General features: G+C 40.9%; 1 protein-coding gene across 1 annotated transcript in view; it reads right to left on the reverse strand.

Annotated features, from left to right (window-relative positions):
- Nucleotides 1-19,807, reverse strand: part of RBM25 (RNA binding motif protein 25) — a 68,232-nt gene that overhangs the window by 8,133 nt on the left and 40,292 nt on the right. Inside the window, exons 8-17 of the mRNA XM_062181822.1 lie at nucleotides 18,113-18,166; nucleotides 17,812-17,895; nucleotides 14,157-14,443; nucleotides 12,136-12,358; nucleotides 11,939-12,028; nucleotides 8,835-8,908; nucleotides 6,343-6,493; nucleotides 3,565-3,889; nucleotides 2,930-3,204; nucleotides 2,595-2,693 (exon numbers count right to left, since the gene is read on the reverse strand). Of these exons, the coding sequence (XP_062037806.1) occupies nucleotides 2,595-2,693; nucleotides 2,930-3,204; nucleotides 3,565-3,889; nucleotides 6,343-6,493; nucleotides 8,835-8,908; nucleotides 11,939-12,028; nucleotides 12,136-12,358; nucleotides 14,157-14,443; nucleotides 17,812-17,895; nucleotides 18,113-18,166 (1,662 nt within the window). The remainder of the gene's footprint in view (nucleotides 1-2,594; nucleotides 2,694-2,929; nucleotides 3,205-3,564; nucleotides 3,890-6,342; nucleotides 6,494-8,834; nucleotides 8,909-11,938; nucleotides 12,029-12,135; nucleotides 12,359-14,156; nucleotides 14,444-17,811; nucleotides 17,896-18,112; nucleotides 18,167-19,807) is intronic.

Here is a 19,807-nt window from a genome sequence, read left to right on the forward strand (position 1 = left end):
CAAATACTCACCCTAAGCTTAACTTGTAATTTCATTTTCTATTCATGAACTTTTTGAAGTATCCTCATACAACCATAGCAAGATACAGCTTCTCTCTAAACACTGATTTCTTTATGTATAAAATGAAGGCTACACCAGTGACATACAGTTTCTACAGTTGTTGGGACATTTAAAGAACCTGAAGTCTTAGAAATACAAACATGGTAGGTAACTGCCTGGAAGAACAAAGCCTGGCACCCAGTAATGAGTTAATTAACACACACCACTATTATAATACAGACAAGACTATCTCTTTTAACAAAGATTGGATGACTGAAAAAGGAATTGAAAGTCATCAGCTACCTCCAGAAACCTCCTCAACTTTGTACTTTATGAGGTGGCAATAGAAGGCAGCATCAGGAAAAGAAAGCATAACTGGCAATAGCAAGCAATTCTGTCCTCCCTGATCTTGTGAAATGTAAGTACGTGCTAAGATAAAATCTGAGATGGGGTGAAAAGCCTCATTAATACAGCAACGAAACCTTTGATTAAAACAAAAGTTGCTGGGGGCCAGTGCTGTGGTACAGTAGGCTAAGCCTCCATCTGTGGCGCAGGCTTCTCATACAGGTGCCGATTTGTGCCCCAGCTGCTCCTCTTCCAATCCAGCTCTCTGTTTATGGCCTGGGAAAGCAGTGCAAGATGGCTCAAGTACTTGGGTCCCTGTACCCAGGAGGGAGACCTGGAAGAAGCTCCTGGCTCTTGGCTTTGGGTCAGCCCAGCTCTGTCCATTGCAGCTATATGGGAAGTGAGCCACTGGATCAAAGACCTTTCTTTCCACCTTGCCATCTCTAATTCTACCTCTTAAATAAATAAAATCTTTAGCCACTGCCTGCACATTAGCAGGAATCTTGGAGTTGGGGGCGGGGGGAGGGCTGGCATTGTGGCATTCCATATGGGTGTCACTTCAGGTTCCAGCTGCTCCAATTCCATTCCAGCTCTCGGTTATGGTGTGGGCAAGCAGTGGAAGATGGCCAAAGTCCTTGGGTCTCTGCACCCGCATGGGAGACCTGGAAGAAGCTCCCAGCTCCTGGTTTCAGATCAGCACAACTCCAGCCATTGTGGCCATCTGGGGGAGTGAATCAGAGGATGGAAGAGCTCTCTTTCTCTGCCTCTCTGTAACTCTGCCTTTCAAACAAATTAACAAATCTTTAAATAAATAAATAAATAAACAAAAGAAGTAGCCGGCGCCATGGCTTACCAGGCTAATCATCCGCCTTGCGGCGCCAGCACACCGGGTTCTAGTCCTGGTTGGGGCGCCGGATTCTATCCCGGTTGCCCATCTTCCAGGCCAACTCTCTGCTATGGCCCGGGAAGGCAGTGGAGGATGGCCCAAGTGCTTGGGCCCTGCACCCCATGGGAGACCAGGAAAAGCACCTGGCTCCTGCCTTCGGATCAGCACGATGCGCCGGCCGCAGCGGCCATTGGAGGGTAAACCAACGGCAAAAAGGAAGACCTTTCTCTCTGTCTCTCTCTCTCTCACTATCCACTCTGTCAAAAAAAAAAAAAAAAAAAAAAAAGTAGAGGACTAGGGAGAGTGCTGTGGCACAATGCTGGCATCCCATATGTTCTGGCTGTTCCACTTGTATTCCAGCTCCCTGCTAATTCCCTGGGACAGCAGCAGAGGATGGCCCAAGTCCTTGGGCCCCTGCACTCATGAGGTAGACCTAGAAAAAGCTCCTGGCTCCTGGCTTCAGATAAATCCAGCTCTGTCCACTGTGACTAACTGGGGAGTAAACCAGTAGATTTAACACCTTTTTCGCTGTCTCTCCATCTCTTTGTAATTCTACGACTTTTTTTTAAATGACTTATTTATTTTTTTGAAAGGCAGAGTCACAGAGAGGGAGAGGGAGAGGGAGAAGCAGAGAGAGAGAGAGAGAGAGAGAGAGAGAGAGAGAGAGAGAGAGAATCTTCTATCCACTGGTTCACTTCCCAAAAGACCACAATGGCCAGAGCTGGGCTGATCTGAAGCCAGGAGCTTCTTCCGGGTCTCCCACGCAGGTACAGAGACCCAAGCACTTGGGCCATCTTCTACTGCTTTCCCAGGCCACAGCAGAGAGCTGATGGGAAGTGGAGCAGCCAGGACTTGAACCGGCACCCATATGGGATGCTGGCACTGCAGGCGGCAGCTTTACCTGCTATGCCACAGCAATAGCTCTAATACATGTATCTTTAAAGAAACCTCTTTTTAAAATAAAAGTCTTAAGAGGAAAAAAAAAACAAAACAACAACAACAACAAAAAAAACAAAACTAGCATGCACTTGGCTTTTTTTTTTTTTGGACAGGTAGAGTTATAGGCAGTGAGAAAGGTCTTCCTTCTGTTGGTTCACTCCCCAAATGGCCGCTATGACCGGTGCGCTGAGTGGATCCTGGGCCACAGAAGAGAGCCGGACTGGAAGAGGAGCAACTGAGACTAGAACTTGGTGCCCATATGGGATGCCAGCGCCACAGGTGGAGGATTAACCAAATGAGCCATGGCGCCAGCCCACACTTGGCCTTCCAAGATTTTTTTCTATTTTATAAAGTGTATAATGCTTTTAAAAAATTTAAGACTAACCTTAGAACAAACAAAATCAACTAACGTAGCTTCTTCTTCACCTATGTATTCTATAATTTTCTTATTAATCCAAGGTCGAATTCTTCGTTCCATCAATATCTACAAGACAAAACATTAATAATTAAAGAACGATAAATTTTAATTAAATTTACTACAGCCTACAACCTCACAATTTTCCCAAGAGTAAAATATTTCTTGGCCATAGTATTTACTCCATGTCAGATTTCTTGATACAAAGATGATCATCCCTGCTTGACATTAATATAATCAAACAAGCTTACATGTTATATTCAAACCAGCTCCCTATGACATTATGAAATAAAATTTCTACTCACAGAATCCACAATAGACCAATCCAGGGGATACGCAAAGAGCTCTGGTTTGGCTGTAGGGATTTTCTCAATGAGACTTTTAATGTGTTTACGCTTTTCTTCAGTGTTCACAGTTCCTTTGGCAGCATTTTTATCATCTTCACCATAATCCAAGGGAACCAGTTTCCTTTTTCGGGGCACATCATCACTGTCTTCATCCTCAAATTTGTTAAACACACTATCTACAGGTAGTTTCTTTCTCTTCACAGAATTCGGCTGACCAGGACTATTGGAAGCACCTATAGTAAAAACACTAACTTAGCTTAATGACTTAAATGACTAATTTTACAACCCACCATCCCACAAAAGTAGTGAAAAATATACTTCCACAAATCTCAGAAAAAAGTTCCCAACTATAAAAAGTAACTCACTACTCACAAGTGCTAGAAAATTTAACTTTTCACTTCTTCTCAGAACTGGAGGCAGCTGCAGATTTAGGAGCACTAGTAGAACTACGAAAACAATTGTGAGCTAGAAAGGCATTTTTGAATAATTTTCTATCTACCTACCACCAGGTAACATAAACTTATTTTTTCTCTTAAAGCAAAATAGAGGCATTTGAAGGGGGGAAAAAAAGAAAGCTGGAAAAGTCAACATACCCAGTTTTAGACTTAGTCCTATTTTTGGCCTATGTTCCTCAGGCTGCTGTTGATCTGGTGAGTTTTCATGAGGAATAATAATCCCGCAGGGAGACTCATCCCCAGGAGTGTTGGGTGTTGCATTGCCGCTGGCAGAGGAAACAGATGGGGCAGAGCTAATGGGCCTCAGAGTAGGTTTGAGACAAGGTTTTTGTTCTGGTTCCTCTTCCTCTTCCACAGGTTCTTCTCGTTTTTCTTCTTTTTCTTGCTTTTCTTCTTCTTCCTCTTCTGATTCTGGCTCTTGTTTAATTTGTGGCTGCCTGCGTCGCTCAGCCTCTTGCTCCATCTAAAACACACAAGCAGATCTAAAGATACTCAACTGTACTCAACTTCTCCTTTTATCTCTTCTAAATTATCCTTTCTTTTTTATTAGTAATAAGGGAATACTGTCTCCTTCTGTAATCAGAAAACTGAGTAAATAACACCAGCACCAATGGAAGCATTTTTCTATTGCTTTGCTCATTTAGTCTGAATTTTCTATGTACTCATAAGGAATTACTTTAGCAGAAAAAAAGACTAAGTTTCATTTTGAAAAATACAAAGGAAATAAAAGCAAGTTTTCTGTTAATCAAATTCACATAACAGGTTATATAAAAGATGATGACAAATTCCTATTATTTTATTCAAGATATAATAGAATTTAAAATTTCTCTAGAATGACAAACATGAGACCAGTATTGTGGTGCAGTAGGTTAAGCCACTGCCTGCAATGCCAGCACCCAATATGTGTGCCAGTTCAAGCCCTGGTTGCTCAATTTCCATCCAGCTACCTGCTAATGCACATGGGAAGACAGTGGAAGATGGCCCAGTGTTTGCGCCTCTGCCACCCATGTGGGAGACCCAGCTGGAGTTCCAGGCTTCTGGCTTCAGCCTGGCCTAGTCCAGGCTGTAGTGACCATTTGGGGTATAAAGAAGCAGATGGAAGGTCTTTTTCTCTCCTTCTCCTACTCTGCCTTTCAAATAAATAAATAAATAAATAGACTTTTTTGGGGGAAAAAAAGAAAACAGTATTCTTTAAAAAATTTTTTTAAATTTATTTATTTGAAAAGTATGGGGCCGGCGCTGGAGTAGTGTAACGCCATGGCCTGAAGCACTGGCACCCCATATGGGCGCCGGTTCTAGTCCCGGCTGCTCCTCTTCCGATCCAGCTCTCTGCTATGGCCTGGGAAAGCAGTAGAAGATGGCCCAAGTCCTTGGGCTCCTGCACCCACACAGGAGACCCAGAAGAAACTCCTGGCTCCTGGCTTTGGATCAGTGCAGCTCTGGCCGTTGCTGCCAATGGGGTAGTGAACCATCGGATGGAAGATCTCTCTCTCTCTCTCTCTCTGCCTCTCCTTTCTCTGTATAACTCTTTCAAATAAATAAATAAAAATCTTAAAAAAAAAAGAAAGAAAAAGAAAAGCAGCCAAACAAAGAGGGAGAGACAGAGAAAGAGACCCTCCATCTGCTGGTTTATATCCAAAATGGCTGCAATGGCCGGAAACGGGCCAGTCCAAAGTCAGAAGCCAGGAGCTTCTTCAAGGTCTCCCACATGGGTGGCAGGGGCCCAAGTACTTGGGCCATCCTCTGCTGCCTTCCTAGGCACATTTGCAGGGAACTGGATCAGAAGTGGAGCAGCAGGAACACAGGCAGTGGCTTTACCTACTATGCCACAAAATAGGCCCCCAAACATTATTCTTAAATCCAATAATGAGGTATGCCAGGGCCTACGTAATGGTCTTTCCTTTTTAAAATGACAAAGTGTTCAGGAAATAGTGTTCTTTAAAAATAAAATACTTGGGCCGGCACCGTGGCTCAACAGGCTAATTCTCTGCCTAGCAGCGCCGGCACACTGGGTTCTAGTCCTGGTCGGGGCGCCGGATTCTGTCCCGGTTGCCACTCTTCCAGGCCAGCTCTCTGCTGTGACCAGGGAGTGCAGTGGAGGATGGCCCAAGTGCTTGGGCCCTGCATCCCATGGGAGACCAGGATAAGCACCTGGCTCCTGCCTGCAGATCAGCGCAGTGCGCCGGCCGCAGCGCGCCAACCGCGGCGGCCATTGGAGGGTGAACCAACGGCAAAGGAAGACCTTTCTCTCTGTCTCTCTCTCTCTCACTGTCCACTCTGCCTGTCAAAAAATAATAAAAATTAAAAAATTAAATAAAATACTAAGAGTAGCACTAAGAGAAGGAATTCAAACAACAAAGCTATTAAATTTCAGAGCAAACTATAGGAAACATCTGTAAGATGTTTAATGTTGTTAACCAATGAATACTGATGATATGTGTAAAAAATAAAAAGACTAGGAAAGGCATTGTGCAGTGATTGTTCATTTGCAACTTAGGATGCCTTCATCTAGTATCAGAGTGTCTGCTTCTAGTCCTGGCCACTCATCTTCTGATCCAGCTTCCTGCTAATGCCACTTGGAGGCAGCATACAAACAAGTGGTTGGGACCCACAAGGGAGACTGGAAAAGAATTCTTGGCTACTGGCTTCAGTCTGAACAAGCCCTGGCTATTTTGGGCATTTGGGGAATTATCAATCAAATGGAAGCACATTCCCTCCCACTCTGTCCCCATCACTCTGCCTTTCAAATAAACAAATCCCTAAAAAATATTTTAAGTACTAATGATCTCCCATATAAGAGCAAATTCCTTTCATCATAAAGTACATTTTCCTTCACTGTACATTAAACTGATAGCTGGTTTTAAGATCACATGATGATCTTAAAGCAAAACCATTAAGCACAAGGTAGCATCTCACCCTCTGGAGCTCCGCATCTGGATCCGGGTGTCCTTCTGCCAGAAGGCGTTGCCTGATTTCCTCAAGTTCTTCCTTTTCTCTCTTCCTATCTCGCTCATCAGCTTCCATTTCCTTTTCTCTATCACGCAACCTTTTCTGAAGAGCACTTCCTCTGAAAAGGTAAATGGTAATAGCACTCAGATTATCCACAATTACACACAATGCATCCACAGCAATTTTTTAAAATTAAAAGGTACATGTTAAGAGAACCACTAAAGATAGTCTTAATGTTCCTTATCTATAGAATAACCACATTCATGCGTGTCTACTAGATGTTAATATGTAATAAGCATTGTCTTGTCATGTATCATGTTTCCTTCATTATTGAAGTTATTTAACTGTCTAGAGCAAAAAAGAGAGATCTCATTTTGCATCAGATTCACAAGGAATCCAACACGTTCACCCAAGCTGTAAACAGCAGTAAACAAAGCATTAATACCACTAAGGACAGTTCTATATCTTAAATTCTTTCCTTTTACAAAAATTCCGGGAACAGCATAAAATCAACAGAAAGCAGAGGTTCTCTACTTAGCAGTTCATATCTTGGAATGCTGAAGCTATGCACTGCCATTTCATGATTATAGTCTTCTATAATTTTTATTGACTTTGTGGTGTTTTCCAAATCAAATTAACATCTTTGGCATGTTTTCAATTTAACTTGCTAGTTCAAATCTTTTATTTTGGCTGTAGTGTATGGGATATAATTATATATTAAATGTCTTCATTACACCTTCATCATGTCAAACACAAGACACATAAAACGGTATTAAAACAATACCCTAAGAAAACTTTGTCTGAATGCAAGGTGTGGGGAAAAAACAACTTTATCATAAAATTATAAATGCTAGAACAGGAGTGGTTTAAAATGCCATAGAGCATAGGTATTTGGCATCACAGTTGGAATGCCCACATAGCCTATCAGAGTGTCTGGTTTTAAGTAAAAGCTCTTTTCCCAATTCCAACTTCCTGCTTATGCACACCCTGTGAGGCAACAGGGAGTGACTCAAGTACTTGGCTTCATGCTCCCAACATGCAAGAACCACACTAGGTGCTCAGCTCCGTATTACCTCTGCCTGGCTAAGTTCTGGCTGGTACAGGATTTGGGGAGTACATTAGAGATCTCTCTGCCTTTCGAACAAGCCAAAATAAATAAACCTCAAGATGGCCCATGTCCTTGGGCCCCTGCATGCACGTGAGAGACACAGAAGTTCTTGGGTCCTGGCTTCGGGTCAGCACAGCTCTGGCGTTATAGCCATTTGAAAAGTGAACCAGAAGATCCCTCCTCTTTTTCTCTCTCAACCTCTGCTTTTCAAATAAATAAATCAAATAATCTTCACAACAACAACAACAACAAAAACTCTCAAAACATAGAAAAGAAAAGAGCATCAATGGGTACAGAGGTAAGGAAAGGAAGCCATCACAACTCTCATCTCATAGTGACACAGCAATACACAGAACCGGAAGAGGTCAGGTTATCTTTCTTTTTTCTTTTCTTTTCTTTTCTTTCTTTTAGATTTATTAATTTACTTAAGAGGTAGAGTTACAGAGGGAGGGAGACAGAAAGAGAGGTCTTCCATCCGCTGGCTCACTCCACAACTGGCCGCACTGGCTGGAGCTATGCCAATCAGAAGCCAGGAGCTTCTTCCAGGTCTCCCACGTGGGTGCAGGGGCCCAAGGACTTAGGCCATCCTCTACTGTTTTTTCAGGTCACAGTAGAGAGGGGGATTGGAAATGGAGCAGCCAGGAATTGAACCGGCACCCATGTGGCATGCTGGCACTGCAGGCAGCGGCTTTTACCTGCTACACCACAGCACTGGCCCCTGCCCCTTCTTTTTTCTAAGATTTATTTATTTTAAAGTCATAGTTGCAGCTTATATATATAGAGAAAGACACACACACACTCAGGGAGGGAGAGAGAAAGAGATCTTCTATCTGCTGGTTCACTACCCAGATGGCTAGGGCTAGGCCATCCCAAAGCCAGAAGCCAGGCATTTCATTAGGGTCTTCCATGTGGGTGCAGGGGCCCAGGTACTCGGGCCATCTTCCTCTGCTTTCCCAGGTACATTAGCAGTGAGCTAGATCAAAAGTGGAGCAGCCATGACTCAAACTGGTGCCCATATGGGATGCTGGTGTCACAGGCAGCAGCTTTATCAGGTAAGCCATAACACTGGTGGCCAGATAACTTTTAATCATTCTTTAAATTCTTGGAGGAGAAAACAACTCTAGATAGTCATAAAAATTATATTTCACTTGCAATAAAATATGGAACCCCATTTAAAACAGAAAACAGCTCTCTTCCTTCTCCCAGAAATCTGTGCAGCAGTGGATCCAGGATGAAATGTGAAAATTTCCTGCTGGTATTGCACCTGGTGAATGTGTATTATCAGGTATAGCAGGGAAAATGTAGTAATTAAAAGCTGAAGGTAAGAGTTCATAAAGCAAGATTCCTTTACCTGTAATATTTGGGATCATCTCTATCATCATCATAATCTTCTAAAAATTCTTTTAGTCGTTTAGCTTCTTTTGCCTGTGAGGAAGTGAAGGATAAACTGTGTAAATTTAACATAGAAATCACTCAGTTAACCTCCCCCAAATCCCCTGGGAACAGATGCTTCTCATCTACACCACTCGCACTTCAAGTTCTCATATATTTCATGCATTAAGTGTAAATCACATTAAACGCTGTTTAGCTTTTACCTGCAAAACAAAGCAGCTTTAGAACTTAGCCATGAAATGAAAATAACACTAGCAAACAAAAACTGGAAGTTAACTTCCTATGTTAATATGTTAATATTTTAAATTTCATTTGCGAGATAAAAAATTTAAATCCTGTTCCTGGCTCTCTTTGAAGTGATAGTAAATAAACCAAAGTACAAGGACCTTTCCATTCCCATTTTTGGTATTTCAAATCCAACAACTATTACGAATGTTTTTAACTTATGTCTTTATTTGTATATCTAGTGATATCCAACCATAATTATATCAATACCTACCATATCTATATACAAAGCAGATAACAGGTTTCTGACCACAGTTCCAATGTTACTCTACAAGACTCTAACCATCTATTCACGAGCAAAACCCTCTAACCCCTGGCAGAGTTAGTGCTTTTTCTCTACTACAACCATTGTAAATATACCATAAAGGCTTATTCACACCCCTGAAACTAAGTAACTGATCTGACGATGCCGTTTACTTCAAAACTGACTCATGTTTACTTCAAAACTGACTCATCACGCGTTCTTGTATGTGCATTACCTAGCACAAGGCTGGCACACTAAAAATTCATCAAAGAATCAAAGCAGATTGTCAAGGAGCAAGAAAAATGAAGGTATTTACAAATATCTTCAATTACTAAAATACAGACACACAAAAAGACTTGTAAGGTATGTAATAAGAGAAAGAGAATTTAGTATTCTTGAGAAAGTCAGCAGAAACTTTAACTTTTATCTAAGATGCTTGTGCTACTGGAACATCATCAAGTAACTGCTTTGTATAACTGAGGTTTTTTCTAAAACTTTCAAACAAAAAATAACTAATAGGAAATTTTTGCCTAGACAGGCAAGTTTCGTATTTGCTCATAGGAAGCAGAATCATTCAAGATGTTTATTCCACAGTGTTACCATTGTCTGGCTATTTTCTAATCTAGGCATGGAAGTTTCTTTTATGGGAACCAAAACCCTATTCTTAATTCTAAAGTCCAAAAAAGTTTAAAATGATTTTGTGACATTAAAGATCTACTATTTAGAAAATTCATACCACCATCTAGCTAGTGTTACATGCACCCTCTTGGATACTTACAAAAATTCCCTTTATGTGTCATGTTCAAAATCTATCTGGGGTCCAACACCGCAGCACAGCAGATAAAGCTGCTGCTTATTAAAAACATTTATTAGAATTTTCTGCTTTATTACTGATTGTTCCAAGTGCAATTGTTGGTCTTTTGGTCTAGGGTGATAGTATGGTCCTTGTGCTGAGGGAAGCAGTTCAGAGTTGCAAGAATAGAGGGCTCTAGAAGGCAGAGGTGATGGTTCAAGTAACTGGGTTCTTGCCACCCACATGCCAGACCTGGATTGAACTATGGTTCCAATTTTTGGCTTGGCCTATCCCTGGCCACTGTGGACACCTGGGGATTGCACCAGTGGATGGGACCTTTTTGTCTCTCTGCTTTTTAAATAAGTAAATAAATAAATAAATTCCTTTCACCATATTAATTGCTTTATATAAGTACAGTTAAAAAAACTAACTTTGCGGATTCTTTTTTTTTTTTTTTTTTAATTTATTTGACAGACAGAGTTAGACAGTGAGACAGAGAGAAAGGTCTTCCTTCCATTGGCTCACCCCCCAAATGGCTGCCACGGCCAGAGCTACGCCAATCCGAAGCCAGGAGCCAGGTACTTCTTCCTGGTCTCTGATGTGGGTGCATGCCTTCCCAGGCCACAGCAGAGAGTTGGACTGGAAGAGGAGCAACCGAGACAAGAACCTGGCCCCCATATGGGATGCCAGCGCCGCAGGCGGAGGATTAACCAAGTGAGCCACAGCGCCGGCCCTAAATTCTCTTAACTTTTATTGATTTTATTTAATGGAAAAGCAGACAGAAGGGATGGATGGAGAGAGCGAGGGAGGGATAGAGAGATGGGAGACAGACAGACAGAGATCTTCCATCCATTGGTTCACTCCCCAAATTCCTACATCTGGGGTTGAGACAGGCCAAAGGCAGAAGCGTGGAATTCCATCCTGGTCCCCTACGGGAGTGACAAGAATCAAAGTACTTGAACCATCAATCTCGGCTTTCCCAGGCACAATACCAGGAAACTGAATCAGAAGCAGAGCAGCCAAGACTCACACTGGCACTGTGATACATGAGACTCTGATGGATTTTATCTGCAACCTTATAAAAGAGCCTGGGTCAGGGCCAGCGCTATATGGGCACCGGTTTGAGTTCCGGCTCTCCATTTTCGATCCAGCTCTCAGCTATGGCCTGGGTAAACAGTACAAGATGGTCCAAGTCTTTGGGCCCCTGCATCCAAGTGAGAGACCCAGAGGAAGCTCCTGGCTCCAGATCTGCTAGGCTCTGGCTGCTGAGCCCATTTGGGGAGTGAACCAGTGGAAGGAAGATATCTCTCTAACTCTCCCCAATAAATAAAATACATCTTTAAAAAAAAAAAAAAAGAGCTTGCTTTAGCTTCATAGTGCACTGGAAAATTAGCCAGGACTCAAACCGCAACAATACGGGCGGTGGGAAACCCAAGTAGCAGCTTAACCTGCTGCATCATCACAATGCCAGCTCCTTGTAGATTTCTTAATAGAAGAATATTGTATACATTTATGACATATTCATTTATGACATACTTCCTATCAAAATATATAAAAAATTTGAAAGCAAACATTTGGAAGAAATATTTTTGTGTAATTAATTTGTCAACATTGTTTGAAATTGAATAGAATTAAATTACCTAACAACTGAGAAGCCTCTATATTTCAATTATAAAGTTATCTGTAGTTCAGAGTAACAAGCTGATCAGATTTTTAAATTTATTTTTGATCTAGAACTTACCATTTCTCTTCTCCTTTCTTCTTCTCTTTCAGCCTCCTTTTCATATTCTCGAGTTTTCTTCCGTTCTCTGATTTCCCAATTCTTAAGGCGCTAAAAAAGATTCCATGCTTTAGCACTTTATACAATGGTTCTATAGTTCTACAAATTTTAACTTAAGTGCACCAGGATTTAAAAATAAAATCACTTCCACAATTTACCTCTTGATAAGCAGCTTCTTTCTCTCGGAGTTTTCTTTCAAGTTTTCTTCGTTCATATGCATCTTCCTCATCTTCTTCTCGGTCGCGTTTCTTGTCTTTCTCTCTCTCGCGCTCCCGTTCCCGCTCTCGCTCTCTCTCTCGCTCTCGTTCTCGTTCGCGCTCCCGTTCCCGTTCTCTCTCCCGTTCCCGCTCTCGTTCCCTTTCTCGATCTCTGCTCTTTTCTCTATGTAAACAGAAGATTTTAAGTCGGTCAGTCTTTGTGCTCCTTTAGACACAAAGGGAAAGAGGGGATACACACACCACGAAGCACTTTTTTTTGTTTTTTTGTTTTTTTTTTGACAGGCAGAGTGGACAGTGAGAGAGAGAGACAGAGAGAACAGAGAGAAAGGTCTTCCTTTTGCCGTTGGTTCACCCTCCAATGGCCGCCGCGGTTGGCGCGCTGCGGCCGGCGCACCACGCTGATCCGATGGCAGGAGCCAGGTGCTTCTCCTGGTCTCCCATGGGGTGCAGGGCCCAAGCACTTGGGCCATCCTCCACTGCACTCCCTGGCCACAGCACAGAGCTGGCCTGGAAGAGGGGCAACCGGGACAGGACCGGTGCCCCGACCGGGACTAGAACCCGGTGTGCCGGCGCTGCAAGGCGGAGGATTAGCCTAGTGAGCACGAAGCACTTCTATACTCATCAGAGAGAGACTGTGGGCCCAGCCTCAAATCCTGAACTATGCTATGAAGTCAATGTTAACAGTTAATTGTGTACCAGAAAACATACCTAATATATTTAAAGGATTAAAGAATGCCCCACAGTAAATTGAAATCCCAACTAATTACATAACAGTGTACAAAGGAAAAAACACATTGCTAATTCTCCTCAAAACTACAAGACGAATAAGCATGTTGAAAATAATCAACCTCAAAAAGAAAAAATAATCAACCTCATTAGTGATCAAGTAATACAGAAATCAAGAAACAGAATTTTGGCTTGCTAGGAAAGTTCTCAAATATTTAATTCAGAGTAATAAAACAAAATTGCAGTATATTAGTATTAAAAATATAGTTAATTAAACATAAGTATACATCTGAAATAATACAGTTTATTGAAACAAAAAAAATTACATCCTGGTTAAATTCTCAGTAACAGCTTTATCAGGACAGGAAGAAAGGAAGGAATTTTTTTTTTTTTTTTACAGGCAGAGTGGACAGTGAGAGAGAGACAGAGAGAAAGGTCTTCCTTTTGCCGCTGGTTCACCCTCCAATGGCCGCCATGGCCGGCGCACCGCACTGATCCGAAGCCAGGTGCCAGGTGCTTCTTCTGGTCTCCCATGGGCTGCAGGGCCCAAGCACTTGGGCCATCCTCCACTGCACTCCCTGGCCACAGCACAGAGCTGGCCTGGAAGAGGGGCAACTGGGACAGGATCGTTGCCCCGACTGGGACTAGAACCCGGTGTGCTGTCGACGCAAGGCGGAAGATTAGCTTAGTGAGCCGCGGTGCCAGCTTGATTGATTGCATTTTAAAGAATTGCATTTAAAAGCCACTGGGAGGGTAAACCAACAGAAAAAGGAAGACCTTTCTCTCTCTCTCTCTAACTCTGCCTGTCAAAAATAAATAAATAAATAATTTTTTTTTTTTAAAAAAAGCAATCAATCAAAAGTTTTGGGAAGAAACATTAATGAAGCCAGGGAAGGTAAACTCAACACACCAGGGATAAAAGAAGTCAAATCAGAACCATTTCTCATTATATAGGACTGCAATGAAACAGCAACTGGGAAGAAAGCCCACTGGCCCAGTGAGACAACAATCAAGTCTATACAAAGCAAGTGCACAGACAGTTGGTGTCCTGGGTTTCTGTAAATACTGGCTTCAGAGAGAAATCAAAGAATTGAAAATTGCTACTTTTACCAACGCCAACCACGCAAAGCCAGCCACAATCTAGAGCTAAGGAAATTCTCTATCAGAGATATGTGAGGGCTTCCCTGTGGTTCTACCAAAGCTATCAGAAGACAGTAACTTCTATGAAGCCTTACCTTGATCGACTCCGATCCTTGTTTCGATCCGAGCTCCTTTCTCGATCCCGGTCACGATCTCTCTCTCGATCCCGATCTCGATCTCTTTCTTTGGTCCGGTCACGGTCCCTATCTCGTTCTCGTTCCCGCTCCCGTTCCTTCTCCTTCTCTCGTTCACGTTCTCTTTCCCTTTCTCGTTCCCGTTCTCGCCTTTCTCGTTCCCTTTCACGCTCCCTCTCTCTTTCTCTCCGTTCTTTCTCAATTTCCTGTCTTTCTTTTTCCTTTTTGCCTTTCTCTTCTTCCAGTTTCTAGAAACCAATAAAAGTACTTTTAGAGTTAACTCTGTAGCTCCAGTATTCAAGAGTTTTCCCGGCGCAATGCCCAATATTGGGAACAAAAACATCAAACCACTGATACTTTAATATTAAATATTTGTGGTTTTACTTGACAAATTAAACTGAAACAATCACAAGACTTGATAATTTCGTGCAAAACCATATACTCTACACAGACCAGAAATTTACAATCGTGAATTCTGGGAGACTGTATCAAGTGTGGATGGCCACTCAATGACTATGTGGAATGACCATGAAGAATGTGGTGGTTCATAGTTTCTAGAAATACAATTCATGGCTAATACTTAATTCTATCCATTATGCATTTCTGTACATCGGTGGGACCACTGATAGCTATAACCGCAGACATCCCATTACCTAAAGGACACCAGTTGAAGGTTTTAAAGGGAGGTAGAGGAGGAAAGTTGGTCACTGTAATGCAACTAAATAATCTGCCCTCTGGTTTGCCCACCCTCCAAAAGAAAACACAAGCTGCATTCAGCCAAGATGTGCTTTACGGAAACGTTTACTCCCACCATCATGAGACCGATAGCCCACCAAATACAAATGGTTTCAAAATCATTCACTTCAAGCAAAGTGTTCGTTAATTGTAATATTTTCATTTAAAATATTTAAAAGCAATATATTTATGCCCATATGCCTGTAAAACAATCATATATTTACAATGATAAATCCATCCTTGGAAGGAACGATTGTATATTAACTTACAGATGCTGTGCTAGGACATGGATCGCCAACACTGGATTAACCTTGCCTACAAGCTATGTTTCTGGGAGGAAGAGCAAGTACATGGTTCACAAATAAACCAAATAACAAAGGCAGACCAAGTTTGTACCCTGACAAGATTACCAGTGTACCACACGGATTCTACACAATGTCAGAAAAAAATATATACCCCAAGCAGGTAAAACAAAGAAAACCAATAAACATTTATTCCTTTGGTTCCATGTTTAGTTTCACTGAAATGAAATTTAAACTGCAACAATAAAATGTGCATTTTTCTTTTCTCAGTCATGTAAAGCATTTAAAACAACTTTAAAAAGCAATCTTACCTTTTAGACACTCTTTTTCTCTTTCTCATGGATCAGAGAACTGATAGAGGATTATGAAAGAAAAGCTAATGTATGAGAGATCAATATATTCAGCTGCTGTGCCAGTCTAAACCAAAGTAAAATGCAGGCAAAGCCAATACTGGATACATTGAAATTACAAAGGGCAAGATAAGAAATGTGAGAAAGAGGACAGAAACGAAAAGACTATTTACAGGGGTGAAATCTCACTTCTGAAACAGTTCTAACGGAGTAAAAAATTTATATTGTAAAATGAGGCTAAACTACATAAAACTTACCTCAATGTCATACTATAAAGAAATGTATTTACTTCTGAGATAATAGATACTTACAGATAATTTTAGTTGTCCCAATATTAATTTCTTTTGTAGAAACCCTCAATTTTTTTACTCTTGCTTATTCACTATGCTACTTAATCTCTTATGCAAGCAGTAATTTGTTTCAGAACTCATTTTAAGTTTGGTTCTAAGTAAATGGGAAAAGTAAGTGAATCTAGTCAATACTAAATATTTAAAGCTATTAGATGCTATACATATATGCATCATACACATATTTATATAGCATAAATGTGTATATTTTTAGAGTGATTGGAGAAATAGGAAATGAGGTGAGTCTAAATAAAAATGTAAGAAAATAATGAAGAGAAAGGACAGATTAAAAAAATCATAAATCTTACCTTATTCTCTCTTCAGACTCATCCGTGCTGTAAATGGACGCCCCCTGCCACGCTGATACCCTGACTGTGGTTATTTAATAAACTCAAACCAAAACATGCAAAGGTTCACTGAGCTCATTTTTGTTACTGGAGTTTCAAATATCCCCCATTAACCATACCACCCAATACAAATAACTTTGTTTTTTGTTTTGGTTTTACTTTTAAAACACATTTTGGAAATTCAAAACATTCCCCCTCCAGTGAAATAATACTAAGGCAGTGAAATGCCTGACGGATCATCAGACTCCAAAGCAGTATATTTTGAATTTATTTGTTTTAAAGCATGATTTCCTCATAACCAATAAATGACAGGGTGGAACAAATAAAAACAAAAAGGGGGTAAACCACACACACAACTGTATACCATTTTTAAGCTTACTCAGCACTAAACATAAATACTGAATCTAACCAAAAGTGTTCCTCTAAAATGACTTCCCACACACCACCATTTTAATACTCAAACTGATTTTGGGAGAACTGCATGTGTTTACAGGCACATTTAATTCCTGAAGAAGCACATGTATGTGAGCAAGGGCTGGGCATCTGGATAGTAAGTGTTCAGCAGCACTGATTCATTGATACTTGCATTTTGAAAGCAATGAGAAAAAATAAGACTGATAGAAGAGAAAATGAATACTCGACACTTCACTAAACTTGGCCTCTGATTAAGAACCAGTAACATTTATTATCTCTAACATCAAAAAACATTTCATGCAGTGTTTTCATTTCACCACCCATAAGCAACACCTTCAACACCAGCAAACATTCACAGATAGATGCACTGTCATTGAGAGAAGCTTTAAATAGGCAAAACTCGTGAGTGGGATTTACTATGCACAAATACCCATTTCCAAGCCAGTTACCCCTTTGCATATTTTTCTGAGGGGGCATCCATAAATATAATAAAAAACAGAAGCTCATACTTACATCCTATTCCTTGTTACTTTCCAAGCTGAGAGTTTCATCTTGCATTAGTCACCATATGATCTCTATCATAATGGTGGGGGTCAATGAATAGATTAGCTTTATGGGAATTTACAGTTCTTCCATGCATCTAAAATTTGGTAAGTCTGGTAACCACTGACCTACTTTTAAAAATCTCCCCCACTCAACCTAAATCTATACAAATATAAATCTTAAATTTTAATCTCAGCTCTAAAGAAAAAAGGTCTTCCAAAGATTAAATAACTGTTCCCCCAGAAATACACTACAGTGTATGTTATCCTGCTGCCCCCTTGAATCTAATTTAAATCTGATCTTGATGTTTATGTTGTAATCTAAAAATAAAATTAGCTTGTATTCATAGTAAAGTGAGATGATTGCAGAGCAGTCAGTAACTGAAAAAGCTAAGCACAACATGTCAAGGACCACTTTATATGGCACTGGTTTTCCGTTTCTTTGTTTCTATCTACATATCAAACCTACAAAAGGCATTTAAAATTATATTCTAAGGTAAGGTTGGTTTTTCTTGTCTGTTTGCTTTGGATTCTGTAAAAAGTCTAGATTGGTATCAAGTGAAAAAACAAGAATACTACCTTGTGTGTGTCTCTGAATTTGCTGATCTCTCGGGATATCAAGTCTCTTTTGTCTTCTTCCATTTCTATAGCATTTATATCCTCCTAAAAGAAAAAGGCAACAGGAAGGAATGAATACAGATCAATCTGTATCGATTTGAAAAATTAAAGATAGATATTCCACATGAGTCTTATAAAATATGAGTAAGCAGAATATTTATAGTAATAACTCGAGCAATCTAAGGTTAGTGAAAAATCAGATAAACAAGAATCTGGGCAGCAGTAAACACTGGTATTCCCAACACCCACAATTTAAACAAACCTTAGTGATGAGTGGGTAAGGGATCAGCGGGGCCACTGGAAATCTACGAAAAATCTGCGAAAAAATCCACAAAGATTTTTTTCAAAAACAACAAAACAGCTTATATCACTCTGCAATTCAGTACCTGTAAGTTTATACTATAAACAACACAATAACTGTATGTCGCACTCTCTTTACAATCCCTCCAGGTACCTATACCCACTTCTCCCTCCAACATCCCCAAATAAAAGACTAAGGGGGAGTGGGGTGTCTCACAGTAGCAGAGTCTTTTCTGTGATCTTCTCCAAGATACAGTGAACAATCACCAACAAAATTTATCTATAATTCCTACCAGAGGACAAGATCTCATAGATTTGCTGTCTATCCGTTTTTCGCCTTTCCCAATGATGTAGGAAGAACAGCAACAAACTACAAGGCAACATGATCCTATTCTTTTTTTTTTTTTTTTTTGACAGGCAGAGTGGACAGTGAGAGAGAGAGACAGAGAGAAAGGTCTTCCTTTTGCCGTTGGTTCACCCTCCAATGGCCGCCGCGGTAGCGCGCTGCGGCCGGCGCACCGCGCTGTTCCGATGGCAGGAGCCAGGTGCTTCTCCTGGTCTCCCATGGGGTGCAGGACCCAAACACTTGGGCCATCCTCCACTGCACTCCCTAGCCACAGCAGAGAGCTGGCCTGGAAGAGGGGCAACCGGGACAGGATCGGTGCCCCGACCGGGACTAGAACCCGGTGTGCCGGCGCCGCAAGGCGGAGGATTAGCCTGTTGAGCCACGGCGCTGGCCGACATGATCCTATTCTTGACTGACCTCACTGCATCTCACTACACAGGGTTTTATGGCCAAACAAGGAAGAATTAAACCAAGTGAACTTGAAGATGGTCTTAAAAACGTTCTGAAACCCCAAATAGTACAAACCACTAAACAACCCTTGATAACTAAATATGACACATACAATTTATAGTACTTTTCCATAGCATACAAGAGGGTACTTTAAAAAGTTCAGGGAAAATGAAATTATGTTTATTTTACTGCAAAAATTTGAAATCATGCAGGTTTGGAGGTAACAGCCATTTTCCATGAACTTTTGGAAGAACTTTCATACAAGCATATAAAATACTTCCAATTTGTTTAAAAGACCATTTATTCCCCATAATTTCTCAAAGTTTAATCAAAAGAGGCAAATCCAAGAACCATCTTCTTTCTATCTAGATTCCCTAATCTTCCATTAAATTAGCCTGGCAAAATAGTTGGTATTCAGTTCCCTGGGGTGGAGCACTTCATCTTGCGCTGCTCTTTCAGGGTTCTCCCATTGGATGTTAACAGCATTACTGACAGGGTTTCTAACAAGACAAGATTGTCTAACGGAAAGGCAGCTAAAAAGAATGGGTGAAAACCTTCAGCGTCTGAAGCCTGGTTTCCTGCTTAGAGCAGAGGCAGAAATATCAAAATTAGGGGATAACGTGAAACAAGGCCAGATTGTTACGGTAAAAAATAAATGAATCTTACTTTACTTCTTAATATCAGTTCCTACTCATTATTATTGAAGCTTTTTGTTTGCTTTGCTTTAAACTAAATTCAACCCACATTTAAGTGTAAGTCGCCACACCAGTATATCTCAAACATAGAAAACAGGCACGCTTTGGTTAAAAATATAAGAAGCTAGCTGAGAAAACAGTAAAAATTATGATAAGGTAAAATATT

Source organism: Lepus europaeus, chromosome 22 (assembly GCF_033115175.1).
Source record: "Lepus europaeus isolate LE1 chromosome 22, mLepTim1.pri, whole genome shotgun sequence".
Lineage (NCBI taxonomy): Eukaryota > Metazoa > Chordata > Mammalia > Lagomorpha > Leporidae > Lepus > Lepus europaeus.